Genomic DNA, 16,933 nt, shown 5'->3' with positions numbered 1-16,933 from the left:
TTTTTTTAAAAAAATAATTTTACTCTGGTATATAAAAAAAGTTCTCACCTGTGGTAAGTGACTCTCCATTCTTGAACCATTCCACTCGCAGATTGGGGTCTGCGCGGGGTTCTACTTGAGCCTCGAGGTACACATGCTGGCCTTCGATCAGCTTGTCCTGGCTGTTGAGATGAGTGGTGAAAACTGGTGCCTGCTGAGGAGTGGTGTCCACAAACATTTCTGGCACTTTGTTCATCTCTGCTTCCTTGAGCTGAATCTTCTGCCAAGCATCAGGCTGCAATGCATCGCGGGCGATGCTAGACTTCGATTTGACTTTAAGGGATGTGGAGGAGACGGCTTCTCCAGCAAGATTGATAGCTTTGCACATGTAGACCCCAGAGTCTTCAGGGATAGTTTTGCTTATGTCCAAGGTCACAAATCCAAAGTCATGCGTGACACGGAATCGAGAACCCATCTTCAGCTCAACTCCGTTCACAAACCACTCAAACCTCAGGTTTGGATCTCCCACAGGCACGACACGGCACTCAAAGTGAGCATGCTGACCTTCCCACAGTTCGGAGGGCCCAGTAAGCATCTGCGTGAAGATGGGCTTCTCGAACACCCGTTCTGGCTCATCGGGCCTCTGGGGACCCTTACCCTCCTCCAGCTGCTGGACTCGCTTCATGCCCTCTGGGTGCAGCGTGTCCAACTGAATGGAGGCCTTGCTGCGGATTTTCATTGAGGCTGTTGTCACTGCCTCACCAAGAGCGTTGGTTGCGCGGCACATGTAGACGCCTTCATCCTCCTCACGTACGTGAGACATGTCCAGAGAAACAAAGCCAAAGTCGTGAGTCTTGGCAATGCGAGAGCTGGTTTCAAGTGGCTTCTCATTACGGAACCATTCAACTTTGAGGGTGGGGTCACCAACTGGAATCAAGCGGCACTCGAAGTGAGCAGTTTGACCCTCAGCAATGTTGTCAATATTTTGCAGGGGCTGGGTGAAAACAGGCCGCTGTCTTGTCTGAGGCTCTTCTGCCTCTGCTCTCTTGGGGGCTCCAGCCTCCAATTTGCTGATTTTCTCCAGAGCCTCCGGCCTCTGTGACTCCAAAATGATGCTGCCCTTGGAAACGACTTTCAACTTGATGGACGATTGGCATTCCCCGAGTGCGTTGGTGACTCGCACAGAGTACTCGCCTGCGTCCTCGGCGACTGCGTGAGTAATGTCCAGAGCCACATAGCCGAAGTCAAATGTGATATGGAAGCGATTGCCTGATGGAAGTGGCTTTCCATTGTGGTAGAAATCGATGCGCAGATTGGGATCGTGCATGGGCTCAACCTGGCACTCAAAGTGGGCAGTTTGGCCCTCACAGATTTCTGTTGTGCCCCGAAGCTCTGTGACCAATCGGGGAGCAGTAACGGTAGGCTCCTCCACCTCCAAACGAGCAGGATGGCCAGCAGCCTCGAGCATCTGGATCTTCTCCAGACCATCGGGGTGCTGGGACTCGAGGTAAATGCTGCGGCGAGAAGCACACCCGATCTCACAGGTGTTTACTGCCTCTCCTTGCAGATTAGTTGCTTTGCACATGTATGTTCCGGAGTCCTCGGCATATGCGTACAAAATGTCGAGGGCAACATACCCGAAGTCATGAGTGGTGCGGAACCTGTGACCAGCCTTCAGGGGCTTTCCATTGACAAACCACTCAATGCGTAAATTAGGATCATTAATGGGTTCAACGCGGCACTCAAGGTGGGCATGTTCACCCTCTTTCAGATTGGGGAGACTTGCCAGTGGAGTGACGAACACTGGCTTCTGGACGGCGGCCTCAATTTCTTCACGCTGTGGCCGGGCATAATTTTCCAGTTCTCGGATCTTTTGCAGGCGTTGCTCGTCCAGAGTGTCGAGGCAAAGGCCCTCCTTGCCGAGGACCTTGACGGAGCACGTGGTGACGGCCTCGCCCACGGCGTTGCGCGCACGGCACATGTAAGTGCCAGAGTCCTCTGGGTAGGCGTATAAAACATCCAGAGCGACAAAGCCAAAGTCGTAGGTGGTCTTGAATCGGTGGCCCTGCTTGATGGGCCTGCCGTTGCAGAACCATTCAACAACCATTGTGGGGTCGTTAACGGGTGTGAGGGTGGCTTCCAGGTGGGCACTCTGGCCCTCGGGGAGATTTTCGATGTTGCGGAGGGAGCGGCCGAACTGAGGCTTCTCCATGACAACTGCATCCTCGTCCACCTTCCTGCGGTAGCGAGAGTCATCCTCCAGATGCTGGATCTTCTGCAAGGCGCCCTCGTGCTGAGTCTCGCGGATGATGCCGGCGCGCGAGGTGACTCCCAGTTTAATGGAAGAAGTAGCCTGGCCCAAGTTGTTGGTGGCACGGCAAGTGTACTCTCCAGCATCTTCAGCGTACACAGTGAGCACATCCAGGGATGCAAATCCAAAGTCGTAAGTGGTACGGTAGCGGTGTCCAGTGGACAGGGGCTTTCCATTGTGGAACCACTCGACCTTCAAGTTGGGATCGGGGTATGGCTCAATGCGACACTCATAATGGGCACTCTGGCCTTCCACAAGCTGCGTTGGTCCATTCAGCTGAGTTGTGAAGTGTGGGGCCTGGGTCACTACAACATCCTGCTCCTCTCTACGCCCATAACGAGTATGATCTTCGAGTTGCTGAATCTTTTCGACAGCTCCGTGATGCTGCGTTTCCAACAGCAATGAAGCCTTGGACGCAACATCAAGGGCCGCAGATGTAAATGCTTGGCCGAGCTCATTTATGGCACGGCAAGTGTAAGTGCCGGAGTCTTCGGGGTTCACATACTTCATATTTAGGGCTACATAGCCAAAGTCATGCATCGTGGTGACACGATTCGAGGCCTGAATAGGAACACCGTTTCTCAACCATTCCACTCGGAGTTTGGGATCTCCAACAGGAATGAGCCGTGCCTCAAAGTGAGCGGCCTGATTTTCAGCAACTCTTACATCACGCATGGGCTGAGTGAAGACGGGAGGCTGAGTGATGGCATCGTCTGGCACATCAGATCGCTGGTAGCGAGTGCTCTCCAGCTGGTTGATTCTGCCGAGGGCTGACTCATGCTGGGTGTCTCTCTGAATGGATTGCCTTGACTGTACAGCCAGTGTGGTTGAGGTGACAGCCTCTCCCAAAATGTTGCGAGCACGGCAAGTGTACGTGCCGGCATCTTCAGGATAGCAGTACAAAATATCAAGCGCAACAAAGCCAAAGTTGTTGGTTTCAGTGAAGCGTGAACCTGATTTCAGGGGCTGATTGTTGTGGAACCATTCCACTTTCATCGTCGCGTCACTGACAGGAATCAGGCGACATTCAAAGTGAGCACGCTGACCCTCCTTGATGTTGACTGGCTTCAATGAAGTTGTGAAAACAGGGGCCTGAGTTGTTGATTCATCCACCTGCTCATGGCGTTGGAATCTGGATCGGTCTTCAAGGTACTGAATTTGCTGCAGGCCTTGCTCATTTTCAGTAGTTGTTACGATCTGAGCACCACCTCGGCAGCTCAGTGTGCATGTTGTCTCATCACTTCCAACCAGATTCACAGCTCTGCATGTGTAAGTGGCAGAATCTTCAGCAATTAGGTCAATGATGTCAAGGGCGACATATCCAAAGTCATGGATTGGTCTGAAGCGGTGTCCAACGGTGATAGGACGTCCATTTTTGAACCACTCAACCTTGAGATTGGGGTCAGTCACTGGCTCTAACTTGCACTCAAAGTGAGCGTGTGATCCCTCACGAAGACCCTCCACATTCTTTGGCCTGGTGATGAATCTTGGTCGAACATTGACAATTTCCTCAGCCATTTCTGACTTTTTGTAACGCGAGGTGTCCTCCAGGTACTGAATTTTCTCCAGACCACCTGGGTGCTGAGTCTCCAGAAGCAGGTCCCTCTTGGCAATCACACGGACTGAGCAGGAGGTCACTGCTTCACCAAGTTGGTTGCGCGCTTGGCAAGTGTAAACACCAGAATCTTCAGGGTATACACTCAGCAGATCAAGGGCTACGTAATCAAAGTCATAGGCAGGACGGAAGCGGTGTCCAGTACGGACTGGGCGCCCATTGACAAACCAGTCAACGCGCATGGTTGGATCACCAACTGGCTGGAGACGACATTCCAGGTGGACATTTGTGCCCTCAATTGTCTCCAAATTATGCAACGGCCTCGTGAATTGAGGAGGCTGTGCCACAATGATTTCTTCTTGAGCCTGGCGCTGGTGGCGCGATTCCAGCATTTGAATCTGCTCCAGGGAGGACTCATTCATCGTGTCGGTCACGATGTCGGCACGGCTGATAATCCTGACGCAGGCAGAGGTGTGGGCAGAGCCGAGGTGGTTGGTGGCCCTGCAGGTGTACTCACCAGAGTCCATGGCGGTGGTCTTGACGATGTCCAAAGCCACGTACCCAAAGTCATAGTAGGTGCGGAACCTGGATCCAACTGTCACAGGTCGACCGTTTTGGAACCATTCAACTCGCATCGTAGGGTCTCCCATGGGCTCAAGGCGGCATTCAAGATGAATGTTTTTGCCTTCACTGACTGGCTTGGGATCAGAAAGAGGCTGAACAAAAATGGGCTTCGACTTGGAAATTTCTTCGATATCGTAATGAGGTTCGACAAACTTGGAATCCTCCATTTGACGAGTCTTCTCGAAGGTGCCTCTGTGCATGCTGGATGTGTCAATGCCCGAGCGAGTTTCGACCACCATGCTGGCAGACTGTTGGGCCTCGCCCAGGGCATTCCTGGCCACGACGGTGTAAGTGCCGCTGTCATCAGCACGCACGCTCAGAATGTCGAGGGCTACATACCCGAAATCATGGTACAGCTGAATTCTGTTTGCATGTTGGATAGCTTTACCATTGTGGTACCATTCAATCTTCAATGTAGCGTCACTCATGGGCTCAACGCGAGCCTCGAAATGAGCACGCTGGCCCTCAACAATCTTGGTCGTACCCTTCAGAGGACCCAAAAATCTGGGCTTCTGGGTAACCTGGCTTTCCTCTTGCTGCATGCGTGCATAGCGGCTGTAATAAATAAAAGGGTGGTTAAAAAACAAATCCATTGAAATTTTTAGTAAGTCCTACCACAAATGAAAATTACCTGTTGTCCTCTAAGTATTGGATCTTTTCCAGCCCCCCAGGGTGCTGGCTCTCCATGAGAATGTCATTCCTGCCTTGCACTGTCAGCTGAGCCGAGGTGACAGCCTCGCCCAGCTGATTGACAGCCCGGCATGTGTAGGTGCCTTGGTCAAACGTTGTCACATTCTTGATTGTCAGGGCCACGTAACCAAAGTTGAAGAAGCTGGTGATCCTGGAGCCTGGAGCAGACAAACAAAATCGTTTTGAAAACAGCAGTGCTTTCAGGGAGGGCACTGGCTGCAGCTGGCTGCAACGTACTCGCTTCAACTGGGCGGCCATCCTTGAACCACTCGACTCGCAGAGTGGGGTCGCCGACGGGCTCCAGGCGGGCCTCGAAGTGGGCGAACGCGTTCTCGCGAATGCCGAGCTGGTCCTTGATGGGCGTCTTGAACTCAGGAGGAGCGTAGCTCTCCTGCTGCTCGGGTTGGTAATTCCTGTACTGCTGGGCCAGGTGGTGGGCCTCTAATTCTTCCGTTTTTTCAATGTACCTCTGTTGCTCGGGAATTCCCAGGTCACCCGTCACAGTCGTACGAGCTGCAATCAAACAAATATTGCAGTGCATCACATTTTACTTTTGATTGAATTTTCGAGGACATTTCGAGGAGCACTCACCGATGACCCGGACGGTCGAGGAGCTAATAGCCTCGCCCCAGCGGTTGAGCGCACGCACTGTGTAAACACCACTATCCTCAGCCCGTAGGTGCAAAATGTTGAGAGAGACGTAGCCGAAGTTGAAGATAGAGGTGATGCGTGAACCTGCAACAGCGAAGCCCAATCACAAACGGCTCTCTCCCACGAAGCAAGGCCTGGCCGGGCCGGCAGCGAGTCGCTTACTTGCTGTGATTGGTCGACCATCCTTGTACCACTCCACCTTCATGGTGGGGTCGCTGACGGGGGTGAGCTGCGCCTCGAAGTGGGCGTTGCGGCCCTCGTGCAGCTCGCCCAGGTCATGGAGTGGGCGGATGAATTCCGGCCGCTGGGCCGCGGCGTCCTCGACGCTCTCGGTGCGCTGGTAGCGGGAGTAGTCCTCCAGCTGCTGGATCTGCTGGAGGCTGTCCGGGTGCTGGCTCGTCTGTTCGATGCCCGTGCGGGCAGTGACTGTGAGCCGAGCCCGCGACTCGGCCACCCCGGTGCTGCTCGTTGCCCGACATACGTACTCGCCTCCGTCCTGGACGATGATGCTGAGGAGATCGAGGGCAATGAAGCCGAAGCGGAAGGTGGTGGTGGCTCGCGAACCTGCGCAGACAGACGGTGAGCACGGCGTCAACGGCGCGCAGCGTGCGGCACTCCCCCCGACCCCGACACTCACTGGCTGCCAACAGCCGTCCGTTGAGGAACCACTCCACCTGCATGGTGGGGTCGCCGACGGGCTCGATGCGGGCCTCGAAGTGGATGCGGCCGCCCTCCATCTGCGACACGTCGCGCAGCGGCACGATGAACTGAGGCGGCGGGTACTGGCGGTCCGGCTCGGCCGCCGGCAGGTGGGGCTTGGCGCGCTCCACGTGCCGGAGGTAGATCACTTCGGGGCCCGGCTCGGGTCTGCAAGCAAAGCGCAGCAAAGCGCCGCGGTTAGGCAATGTTCAGAGGGACCGCGGCGGCAGGGCGCGGCGGGGCACTCACTCTGGTTCAATGACTCTGGTGGGACGCGGCAGGTGCAGGCGCCGGGCCTCCGTCTGCTGGCTGCGGTCCGGCCCGATGACGTAGAGGCGCGCGCGGGTGGCCGTGGAGCCCGCCACGTTCTGCGCCGTGCACTGGTACCAGGCCGCGTCAGAGGTCTTGGCTCGTGGGATGTCCAGTGTTGAGGCACCGCCATCAACACTTATCTGCACGTCGGGGCTGGACGATATGGGGATACCATCCTGGGGAAACAATCAGGGTTCAGAAAGCATTCAGGCACAAAAGGGCTTTCAAAGAGCCAAGCCCCAAGGCACGCACCTTCTGCCATGTAATCCTTGGGCAGGGCGTGCCGACGGCGCGTGCGTTCAGCACCACCGGCTCGCCCTCGTTGACGGTCACTGTAGTGAATCGTTCCACAAACTTGGGCGCCACGACGAGCTCCTTCTCGATGACGCTGAGGTTGCACTGGAAGGACGTCTCGCCGGCCTTGTTGCGGGCCACGCAGGTGACGACGCCGCCGTCGGCGCGGCTCACGTTGGTGATCATGAGCGCGTGGTTGCCCGACTCGTTGACCAGGATCTTGTGAGTCGCGTCGTCGCTCACCTGGCGCCCGTTGATGTACCACGCCACCTCCGGGTACGGGCGCCCCGTGACGCGGCAGTCGAAGCGCGTCATCTTGCCCTCCGTCACGTCGCGGTCACTGCACACGCGCACGAAGTTGGGCGCCAGCATCTTGCTCGCGTCCACCTCGCTCGACTCGACCACCTGCGTCTCCTGCTGGGTCGATCTGGTGCTGATCTCCCGCTGTTGCTGGTAGATGGACTCCTGCGCCTGGGGCTCGATGGCCAGGTAGGCGGATGACACCACACAGCCTGCGGGCAGACGGGGACGAGTTAGCGCCACGTCCGACAGACACCTCGGGAAGCTCACGGAGAGGCAGCCTTACCTTGTGGGTTTTCTGCGAGGAGCGTGTAGTGGCCGGAGTCTTCAGTCTGTGCGTTTGTAACTTTAAGTGTTGCTTGTTGGTTGGAGTAATTTGATTGGAATTTCTGGGACGGAACGATTCTAACTCCATTTTTGAACCACGTCAACTGCAAAGCAGAAGTTAAATCCAACATTAATTATCCTAAATTACTTGAATAAATTATTCTTAATTAAATTTTTGAAGGCATCAAGACCTACCCTTGGCTTAGGGTTGGCAGGAACTTTAGCCGAGAAGACGGCATCAGATCCCTCGGACAACTTGGAGTTCCTTGGCTTCTGCGAAATTTGAGGGGCTGCTGCAGGGCCGAGCGACCGATCCACGACAGTGGACAGTCGGGCGTCGGTCTCGTGGGAGTACCTTCTGGTCACGGACTCGCGGTACTCCACCTCCCTCAGCAGCCGGTATTCGAATGTGTCCACCTTGAAATCCTGGCAAGAAAACAACAACATCATGCATCTACCGCCACAAAACACTCCGACAGAAAACGGAAAAATAAAATAGCTTACTTCTTGAACTAAGGTGTGCCCGTTTGAGTATGACGTCTTTTCTGTTCGCTGCTGCTGGTAGCTCTGTACTGTCTGGCCACCAGAGGTGCGCTGTTCTGAGGATTCGTAAGACTGTTCGATGTGACGTTGGTATCCACCCAGCTGAGGTTGCCCTAAACACAATCACACCGCACAACATTAAGAGCGGTTCAAGGAAAAAGGGAAAACCATGAAAGCAAAAGACGAGTACCTTCAGGCTGGATGTACACTGAGCAAATCGCTTCGCCGTACTGGTTGCGCGCGGAGCACGTGTACTCCCCTTCATCTCCCGGACCGATTTGGTTGATGAGTAGAGAAACATTCCCTGTTTGTTCCTCGTACTGCATCTTATACTTGTTGGACTCTGGCAGGGACAAAAACCGTCGTCAGACACCAAAACAACAACACAAAAACCAGCAAACAAAAGCACAGCAAACGCACCGAAAAGGGGTGCACCCTTTCTGGTCCAGGAGACGACGGGTTTCGGGTTGCCCCGCACGCGACCCTCGAACAGAGCGTTGCCGCCCTGCGCGAAGCGGGCGTTCTTGAAGATCTGTTCGAACACTGGTGGCGAAGCATCCCCAGGCCGGCCACCACCGATCCTGCACGCACACGCGCATCCCGTTTAGAGAGACACCAACAACAACAAGGAACTGCAGCGAGAGCAAGGAAAAAGGAAAAAGCAACTTACATCTGCATGCCTGGGGACTGCATGACCATGCCTTGCACTGTAAGACAGAAAGAAAATTTGGGTGTCAGACGGAGAGGCAGTGACTGGCGCGAGCATCGGCGCGCGAGGACTGGCCAGCGTCGGAAGAGGGAGTCACTCGCACTCAGAGTAACGGCGGGCAAGAGCGCCTGCCGCGGCGGCCGAGGCAACCCACGGCACGGCCGTGCGGGCTGGTCGCCGCCCAGGCGCCTGTCTCTCTCACACCCCTGCGGCACGCGCCACGAGTGCGAGCGAGGCAAGGCGACACAAATCATCAGCCTGCCGCCCGCCTACCGCACGCCGCCACACAAAGAGGACGCCCGCGTACCGCGCCACGCGGCGCCACGCGGCGCCACGCTACTGCTGAGGGGGAGGCGAGGGCTCGGTGACGCCGCTTCCCGGCGCTTCCTCGGGGAGCGACGCGCACCGCCGCCGACGTCATCGAGGGCCCCATCACAGCCAGCGACGAAGCATTCATTGCGCCACCGGAAAACGGCATCATTTTCAGCCGAGGGAGGAGGAGGGGCGCCGGTCGAGTGATTTGCGACACACACACACACACAAGCACACACACGGACACAGCTCCCTGGGAAACGTCAGCGGCGGTGGCTGCGCAAGTGAGAAACACTTGTATCTACTTATAGAGACCACTGTTTTCACTGACATTACAAACAGCCCTTCCCCGGCGGATGGGCAGAACGCGCTCCCGAGGAAGACATACGCCGTGAGGTCTCTGTGGCGCTCGGCGAGCACCACGCCGGTGGCATCGCGGCGTCGCAGTCACTGTTTGGGAACCTCGAAATAGTGCGAGTGACGTTTGGCCGGCGCGTCCCACGGCCGCACCCACACCGCCCCGACACAACGACGCCCCTCGCGGCCCCCCACACACCGGGCCCCCACACAGGGCGTCCGATTTAAATCTTTTTCGCAGGGTGTGCAGCGAGTTTGGGGGCGAGTGGGCCGTTCGGGTTTGGCGATTTGGCAGCGCTCGCCGACAACACCTTCGCCTTCCGGTGTCCGCGCTCCGCAGCGCTCCGCAGCCCTAGCAGGGCCGGCAGGGCCGCGGTGCATCATACCCCGGGAATAGCTGCGCCACGCCGCACCGCCGCACCGCCAGACGAACAGCTAGACGGGGCGCGGTGGCGTGGCGACGCGGGGCGCGGCGCGGTAGGTGTTTGGCTGGGGCGGCTGGGGCGGGGCGCGGCGGCAAGCAAGCAGGGACCTGTCACCGGCTCACCCACACACGCTACATTCCGGCCACCTTACTAGGGGCACAAAAAAAAACATTTAGAATAATGCCGGTCGTTCATCACCACGACGGCATGCCCGCGTCCCCGCGGCCGTCCTACCCCAGAAAAATCACTTGCGCCGGTATGCGCCGCGGGACAAATAGTGGAAGGGGGGGGGACGTCCCCTCCGGTGATTATTTTGAAACAAAGCAGGGACTGTGACGTCAGGGAGGAGAAAAGGACAACAAAACGTTCCGAAACGACGCCTGGCATTTCCGGCGCTGGCGCGGCCGGCAGCCGTCCGCGCACACTTCCCCGGACCAGGCCATGACCAGGCCCAGGGCGCCCAGGGCGCGCGTTTTGACTCGGGGGAATCCTCCCAAACACACTGGCCGCCTCGGCGCGCGCCTCGCCGTCCACCGCCACGCCGTGCCTCTTCGTGTCCCAGTGCTGTCAGCTGCCGCTATTTCGGTGCGGCCGCCCCGCCCCGCCCCGCCCCGCCGTAACACTATCCTGGCCGGCCGTCCACTCAGACGGCCGCGAGGTTCGCGAGCAGCAGGACGCCCCGGTCACCGCGGTGGTCACCGAGGCCCTGGCGGACACCATGGCGACGGCCGACGCAGAATAAAGAGCAAAAGGCGCCTCAGATGCACGCCGGGCGGAGGCAGAAGCATTCTCCACTCTTTGAGCCACGCAAGGCGACCGACGCCGACCGCGGCGCAGTGCGAGCCAGGCGAGGCGCTTGGCTTAAAAGGCACGGACGGCGCGGCGCCGTGCCGCGGGGAGGGGCACCAGCCTGCCGCCAGGCGGTTTCGCGTGCCGTCCTCCGTAGAGCGACCGACCGACGCGGCGGCGAACCGCTTCGCGGCTCCAGACACACACACACACACTGCCACCCTGTCCGGTTCACTGGGTCCACCCAGGCACTGGACCACGACCACCCTGCCCACTTGCACTCGCACTGCGTTCGGCACCGCATCCCACTCGCACTGGGGTCGCCCTGCCCCAGTCCACTCGCACTGCATCATCACCTTGCTGCTGGCTGGTCACTTGGCGGGTCACATGTTGCTCTACACGGCTAATCCTCTGCTGCTGCTGCACCACTTGCTGTGTCTGCTGCTGCGTCTGGTAGGACGTTTGCTGCACCACCTGCTGCTGCGACTGCTGCGATTGCTGCATCTGCTGCTGCTGCTGGCGATTCATTTTCGGCGTCGTTCATGGAACAACTAATCCAGCGAGAGACGCGCCAGAGGTCTGGCGCCGAGTCGTTGAGCGGGTAATCCAATCCGCTCGGTAATCCACTTGCAGAGCACAGCACACGTCGTTGCACAGGACACGCGCGGCGCGGCACTCCGCGCTGAGTGAGGCGTTCGATCGCACGCAATCACTCCAATATCAATGAAGCGGGCGCGGCGCGGCACCGTAAGGAACAGCGCGAAAGACGGTCACGTTCAGAAGTCAGGTCACTTCGAGTTGCCCACGAGCCATAATTCGGATTAAAAAACGGGTAGGTCTTGTAAAGACTTCGGTCGAGTACGAAATGTGAGGAAGAAACTCGGGAAAGGCGACAGAATACACGCCCCGCGCCCGCGGCCCGGTGGTGGGGGTGGTGGGGGGAAAAGTGGGGGAAAGCGCGAGTGGAGGGGGAAGGGGTGGGGGCCGTGGGGCCCGCGGGACGCATCGCCCAACAGCCCAAAAATATCCGACAGCCGAGCGCGCCAAGGCGCAAGCAGTGGCCGCTTGTTTTTAGACCAGGGCGGGGCGGGGCGGGGCGGGGCGCGGCGGGGTGGGGCTCTCTGGCGGAGCGCTGGGCGGGGCAGTCCGCCTCGCCATGGGGCAGGACAGGAACTCTCCAGCGACCCGCTCTCCGGGAGAGGGGAAGGGGGAGGGGCTGCGGCGACCGGCCGGCGGCCTGAGCGCCCCCCACTCCCCCGCCCAGTCCGGCCCAAGTCCTGGGGTCACTCGCCGCACGCAGCAGCACGCGCTGCCCGCGACGCGTCTTACGGGCCTCGCGGTGGAGGGGGGCATGACTGAAGGCCGCAGGTGGACCTCGGACAGGCCGATTTGCCCGCCCGGCGTAGCCCGGCGTGGCCTGGTGGTGCGTGCTGCGTGCGTTGACCCGACCCGCCAGAGCGCATTCAGCGATAATAGCAGCCGACGCAGGAGAGTGGCGCTGTCTCTCTCGCGCCACCCTCGGCAAGGACTTGGTGACCGCGCGCAAATAACCTATTGCTCACCGCGAACGCGCGGATGACACGGCCGCGTCGCGGACAGTGTCGGACAGCCGGACACTACAATGCGCTGATTTATCCATTTATTTACGGAGGGGCCGGCTGACTCCCAACAGCACCTCTCTCTCTCTCTCCCGCCCCTACAGGCAGAGAGGCAGAGTCATGGGCAGAGCGGAATCGGCCTGCCTGTGGCGCCCAAATGGTGCCATGTACAGTGTGCATGTACAGTGCTGCTGCACTGCGAGGCGAGACGAGGCGAGGCGGCACGTCCACCCACTTGCGGGCATTCGTCTCTCTGCGCGGCGGCCGGCCAGCAGCCCAGCAGCGCGCAGTACCAACTTCGAGAAGCGAAAAGCAAAGCGCAGATCGCGAGGTTTGGGCAAGATGGCTTTTTCCGATATTCTGTGGCGCGGTCGACAACAGACGACACTCCCGCGAGCTTGGCGCCCTTCCCAGCGGCGCCCCGGACATGGGCGATGGCCAGGCCGGCGGGCCGACGGGAAGGCAGCGCAGCCCAACGCAGCGCAGCGCCCCCGTCGCGACGGGTCGCAACAAATACGAATCACTGCGCCGCCTCGACAGGACACATCACTCTAAAACCATCAGCGGGCGCGCCGAAGCGGCCGACGCGAGCCAAGTCAATACAAACACGGCGGCATGGACCGTCCCGTCACTTAGCAGGCACGCCGGCGTGCCCTGGCTGCCCAGGTCGGGTTCGGCACCATTCCCTGGGGTCCAGCACTAACCCTCGCGCTTGCGGCGGGACTCGCTGGGGAGGGTCACCTCCCTGGTGATGATGGTGGTGGTGGTCTTGAGGCGCTGCACGGTGCGCGTCCGGGCACGCGGCGCCCCGGCCTGCGAGCGGTGCTGGAGGCTGCCGGGCAGGCCTTGCGAGTCCCTGGAGAGGGAAGGGGCGGCCCCAGCGTGCAGGTCTCTGGAGAAGGGCTCGGCGGCCCCGGGCACGAAGTAGACCCTCGTCGGCTGCCCCCAGCCGGACGCGTCGAAGCTCCGGGACGTCGTCCGCGCCCCGAGCGCGCCGTCGACGCCATCCCCGAGGCCGCGGCCTCGGTGCGGGCCCAGCCCCGCCGGGCCATTGTTCCCGACGGGGCCCTCGGCGCTCGAGGGGCGCGAAGGGCCCACGCGGCCGCCGAACGCGCTGACCGCGCCGTCGACGTGGCCGCCCTTGAAGACGCCCGCGGCCGTCGCGGGGTTCTTGACGAACAGGTGCGCCATGCCGCGCGCGGCGACGGACGGCACGGCGAATGACAGCGGCTCCTCCGAACGCACGCCACACTCGCGGACGTGGAAGACGGACGACGACTGGCGGCCGGCGCGCGACACTCGGCCGTGCTGGCCTCCAGCGAACATACACACATGCACACACACACGCACGCGCGACTGGCCGACACTCTACTCCTGGTCACGGGTCGCCGCGTCGTCTCGCCGGGTCCTGTCGCTGCGACGCCGCCCTGTCCAGCTGCGCGCCGCATCGCCCTGCCCGGACTGCCGCTCGAGTCGCGAGGAGGGGGCAAGGCCGCTCCAGGGCGGCGCCGAGCCTGGAGGCAGCAGAGTGTGCCTTACCAGTGTACCAGTGTCCGAGCCACTGACCCACATGTGCTTCCCCCTCCATTTCCTTTTCAAAGCGCAGTTTGTCGTTCAAAGCGTTTCAGAGCAAACTCGGCTTTATTTGTCACGCGTTCGTCGCGCTTTCCTTGTTCCTTGGGGTCGTTCCATTTTCGGGGAGCCGAGGCCCGGGGCCGCCCAGGGCCCCGTGGCGGAGTGTGGAGTGCGAATCCGCGAGACGCGGAAGGCCGTCCGCGCGAATCGGGCTCAACAAACACACACGCCGACACACCGACCGGGTGGCGACGGAGTGCTTCGACCGCGCTGCGCTGCCGCCGCTGCCGCCGCTTCCGCGGACCAGCCCGCCGCGTCTCGGCCGTTCTCGGCTCCTCGAGGCCCTTAGCAGCGGCACGCCCGCCAACCTGGGCGTCCCCGTCTCTCTCTCTCTCTCACACCCGTACGGGACGCCCCACGAGTGCGAGAGAGACAGAGCGACAAGACCGGCGCCATTCGGAACAAGCCCACGGGCTGCCTGCCAGGCGCTGCCAGGCCACCCATCTGTCCATCATTAATCGGCGCCCTTATAAGGCCTTAGCGGTGCAGCCAGGGGCCAGGGCAGCCCGCCGCGGCCAGGGTCGACCAGCGCGGACCAGCGCGCCAGCCGGTGCGTGGTCTGCGTGGAGCGAGCGCGGGGAGGGGCGGGGGCAGGCCAGGCCGCCGTGCGCGGTAGGCAGCGTGCTCGACGCGGAGGCTCGGCGGGCTGGCCCACCTGCAGGCTGGCAGGCGCCCGCGCCATGTCCGCGTCCTCTGCGCCTTTTAACGGCGGGCAGCGCTCCGCGGCTCCGCGGCGGCGCCCAGCAGCGGAGGCCTCCCCGCCGACACGGCCGGGCGGCGGCGGCGCGCGGCGGCAGGCCCGCGTTATATAAGCAGCGTCGGAATGCAAGAAACGGGCAGAAATCCGCAGCATCCCCGCGCCGAGCTCCGACCAGTGGCCACCAAGCCGGCCAGGCCGGCCTGCCGCACCTAACGGCCGCTATATTTAAACGGCGCGGCGAGGGGGGGGGGAGGGAAGGGGTACGCCGTGGAGTGGGCGGGGGGGGGGGACGCCTCCGCGGTGCGGGGTGGCGCGGGGGATAAATCCGTTTGTGAGACACTATTGCAAGTCTGTTTGGATGAGGGTGCGCGATGTACTGCGTGCCGCACCTTGGGGACCTGTTGGGACCAACGCGTGGGATCGAGCCGTCAAGTAGACGCTCTGCCCACGGTGCAAGGCAGCGCGAGGCGCGAGGCAGCCCGAGCGGCGGCGGACCCACCCAGGACCCCGAGGTGAACCGCGTCGCAACACGGAGAGCACGGAGTCGGTGGCACTCCGAGATCCTCATTCTGGTGGGCGCCTCCATTCTGGAGGGAGGCCTTTTACGGCGACTAGATTGGACACAGTGGCCACCCAAAGTCAGCAAAATCAGCAAATTTCCGAGATTCGACCACTTTTTGACCAACTTGGTCGGAAAATCGTTGCGGTCAAAGCCAAAATCGTTGTGGTCAACGTCTTCCCGACACAGGGCATGAAAGAGTAGGGTCTTAAGAATACTAGGGCGTCGAGGGAGGCCTTTTACGGCGGCTAGATTGGACACAGTGGCCACCCAAAGTCAGCAAAATCAGCAAATTTCCGAGATTCGACCACTTTTTGACCAACTTGGTCGGAAAATCGTTGCGGTCAAAGCCAAAATCGTTGTGGTCAACGTCTTCCCGACACAGGGCATGAAAGAGTAGGGTCTTAAGAATACTAGGGCGTCTAGGGAGGCCTTTTGCGGCGACTAGATTGGACACAGTGGCCACCCAAAGTCAGCAAAATCAGCAAATTTCCGAGATTCGGCCACTTTTTGACGAACTTGGTCGGAAAATCGTTGCGGTCAAAGCCAAAATCGTTGTGGTCAACGTCTTCCCGACACAGGGCATGAAAGAGTAGGGTCTTAAGAATACTAGGGCGTCGAGGAAGGCCGTTGACCGCAAGTAGATCGGACGTAGTGGCCGCCCAAAATCAGCGAAAACGGCTACTTTCGTCCTATATATACTAGGACTCTTTGACCAACTTTCTGACGTTACTTGTCCCAAAGCCGAATGGCCCCGGCAGATTTTTCTGCCTGTCTGCCCTGGCCAGTCCGAGCCTGCTCGCACTCATGGGGCCTTCCGTCGGCGTGCGAGAGAGACAGAGCGAATCGGCCCGCACACCATAACGACCGCGCGGCGGCCAAGTTATTCGCCAGCCCACAATACAGGCCAGCACTTCAAAAGCACTGCGGCGTAGTCGGGTGGCGGCAAGGCGGCCCGGCGTCGCCGTGAGAAATCGCCTCCACCACGATCCGCTCTGTCGCTGTCTTTCTCGCGCCCCTTCGGAAGGCCCCGCGAGTGCGAGGGAGACAGAGCGACGGAGCGGGACGGAAGGGCGGAAGGGCGCTGAAGAGCCACACAATGGACAAAGAGCTTCCTCGCAGTGGCGTGGCCAGTGCCCAGTGTGCTCACACAGTCGTGCTGCGAAGCGACGTCTCAATCGCGCCCCGACAGGGCGCACCGTGAGCGCGACAGAGACAGAGCACTGAATATACAGAATCGCAGTTCGTTGGTAAAACAAGGTTCTGACACAACTGACATCGCTTTGCAACTTTCCAGTCACATTCAGAGGCTCACAGTACTCACCCGGGGGGTGCGCGGTGAGCGGCGACGGCGGCGCGGGCCCCACGGTGCGGAGGCGGCGCGCTCCGGGCGGCGGCGCGCTGGTGAGCGGCACGGGGCTGCGGGGGTCGCGGCCGCGGAGCAGCTCCGGCAGCTCGGACAGGAAGTCTGGGCAACAAGGGCCGGGGTTAGAGTCGGGGCAACGCGGGGCAACGGCCCCAGCGCGACCACCAGCCACATCAAGGAGCCGGGCTGGACCGCCGC

At 60.3% G+C, this 16,933-nt stretch overlaps 1 protein-coding gene across 10 annotated transcripts in view; it reads right to left on the bottom strand.

The window, feature by feature from the left end:
- LOC117653215 (titin) overlaps positions 1-11,753 on the bottom strand; it is an 84,901-nt gene extending 73,148 nt beyond the window's left edge. For all 10 annotated transcript variants that reach the window (XM_034398723.1, XM_034398729.1, XM_034398726.1 and 7 more), the window contains exons 1-15: positions 11,234-11,753; positions 8,956-8,992; positions 8,706-8,866; positions 8,476-8,628; positions 8,247-8,398; positions 7,938-8,168; positions 7,702-7,846; positions 7,074-7,627; positions 6,759-6,997; positions 6,448-6,677; positions 5,973-6,374; positions 5,751-5,894; positions 5,397-5,672; positions 5,101-5,317; positions 49-5,024 (exon numbers count right to left, since the gene is read on the bottom strand). In XM_034398723.1, coding sequence (XP_034254614.1) covers positions 49-5,024; positions 5,101-5,317; positions 5,397-5,672; positions 5,751-5,894; positions 5,973-6,374; positions 6,448-6,677; positions 6,759-6,997; positions 7,074-7,627; positions 7,702-7,846; positions 7,938-8,168; positions 8,247-8,398; positions 8,476-8,628; positions 8,706-8,866; positions 8,956-8,992; positions 11,234-11,405 — 8,089 coding nt within the window. In that variant the 5' untranslated portion in view covers positions 11,406-11,753. The remainder of the gene's footprint in view (positions 1-48; positions 5,025-5,100; positions 5,318-5,396; positions 5,673-5,750; positions 5,895-5,972; positions 6,375-6,447; positions 6,678-6,758; positions 6,998-7,073; positions 7,628-7,701; positions 7,847-7,937; positions 8,169-8,246; positions 8,399-8,475; positions 8,629-8,705; positions 8,867-8,955; positions 8,993-11,233) is intronic.
- Between the last annotated feature and the right edge of the window lie 5,180 nt (positions 11,754-16,933).

This window comes from Thrips palmi, unplaced genomic scaffold (assembly GCF_012932325.1).
Source record: "Thrips palmi isolate BJ-2018 unplaced genomic scaffold, TpBJ-2018v1 HiC_scaffold_8, whole genome shotgun sequence".
NCBI classification, from domain to species: Eukaryota; Metazoa; Arthropoda; class Insecta; order Thysanoptera; family Thripidae; genus Thrips; species Thrips palmi.
The sequence above is the reverse complement of the archived record's forward strand: the minus strand, read 5'-3'. Positions and strand labels throughout refer to the sequence as shown.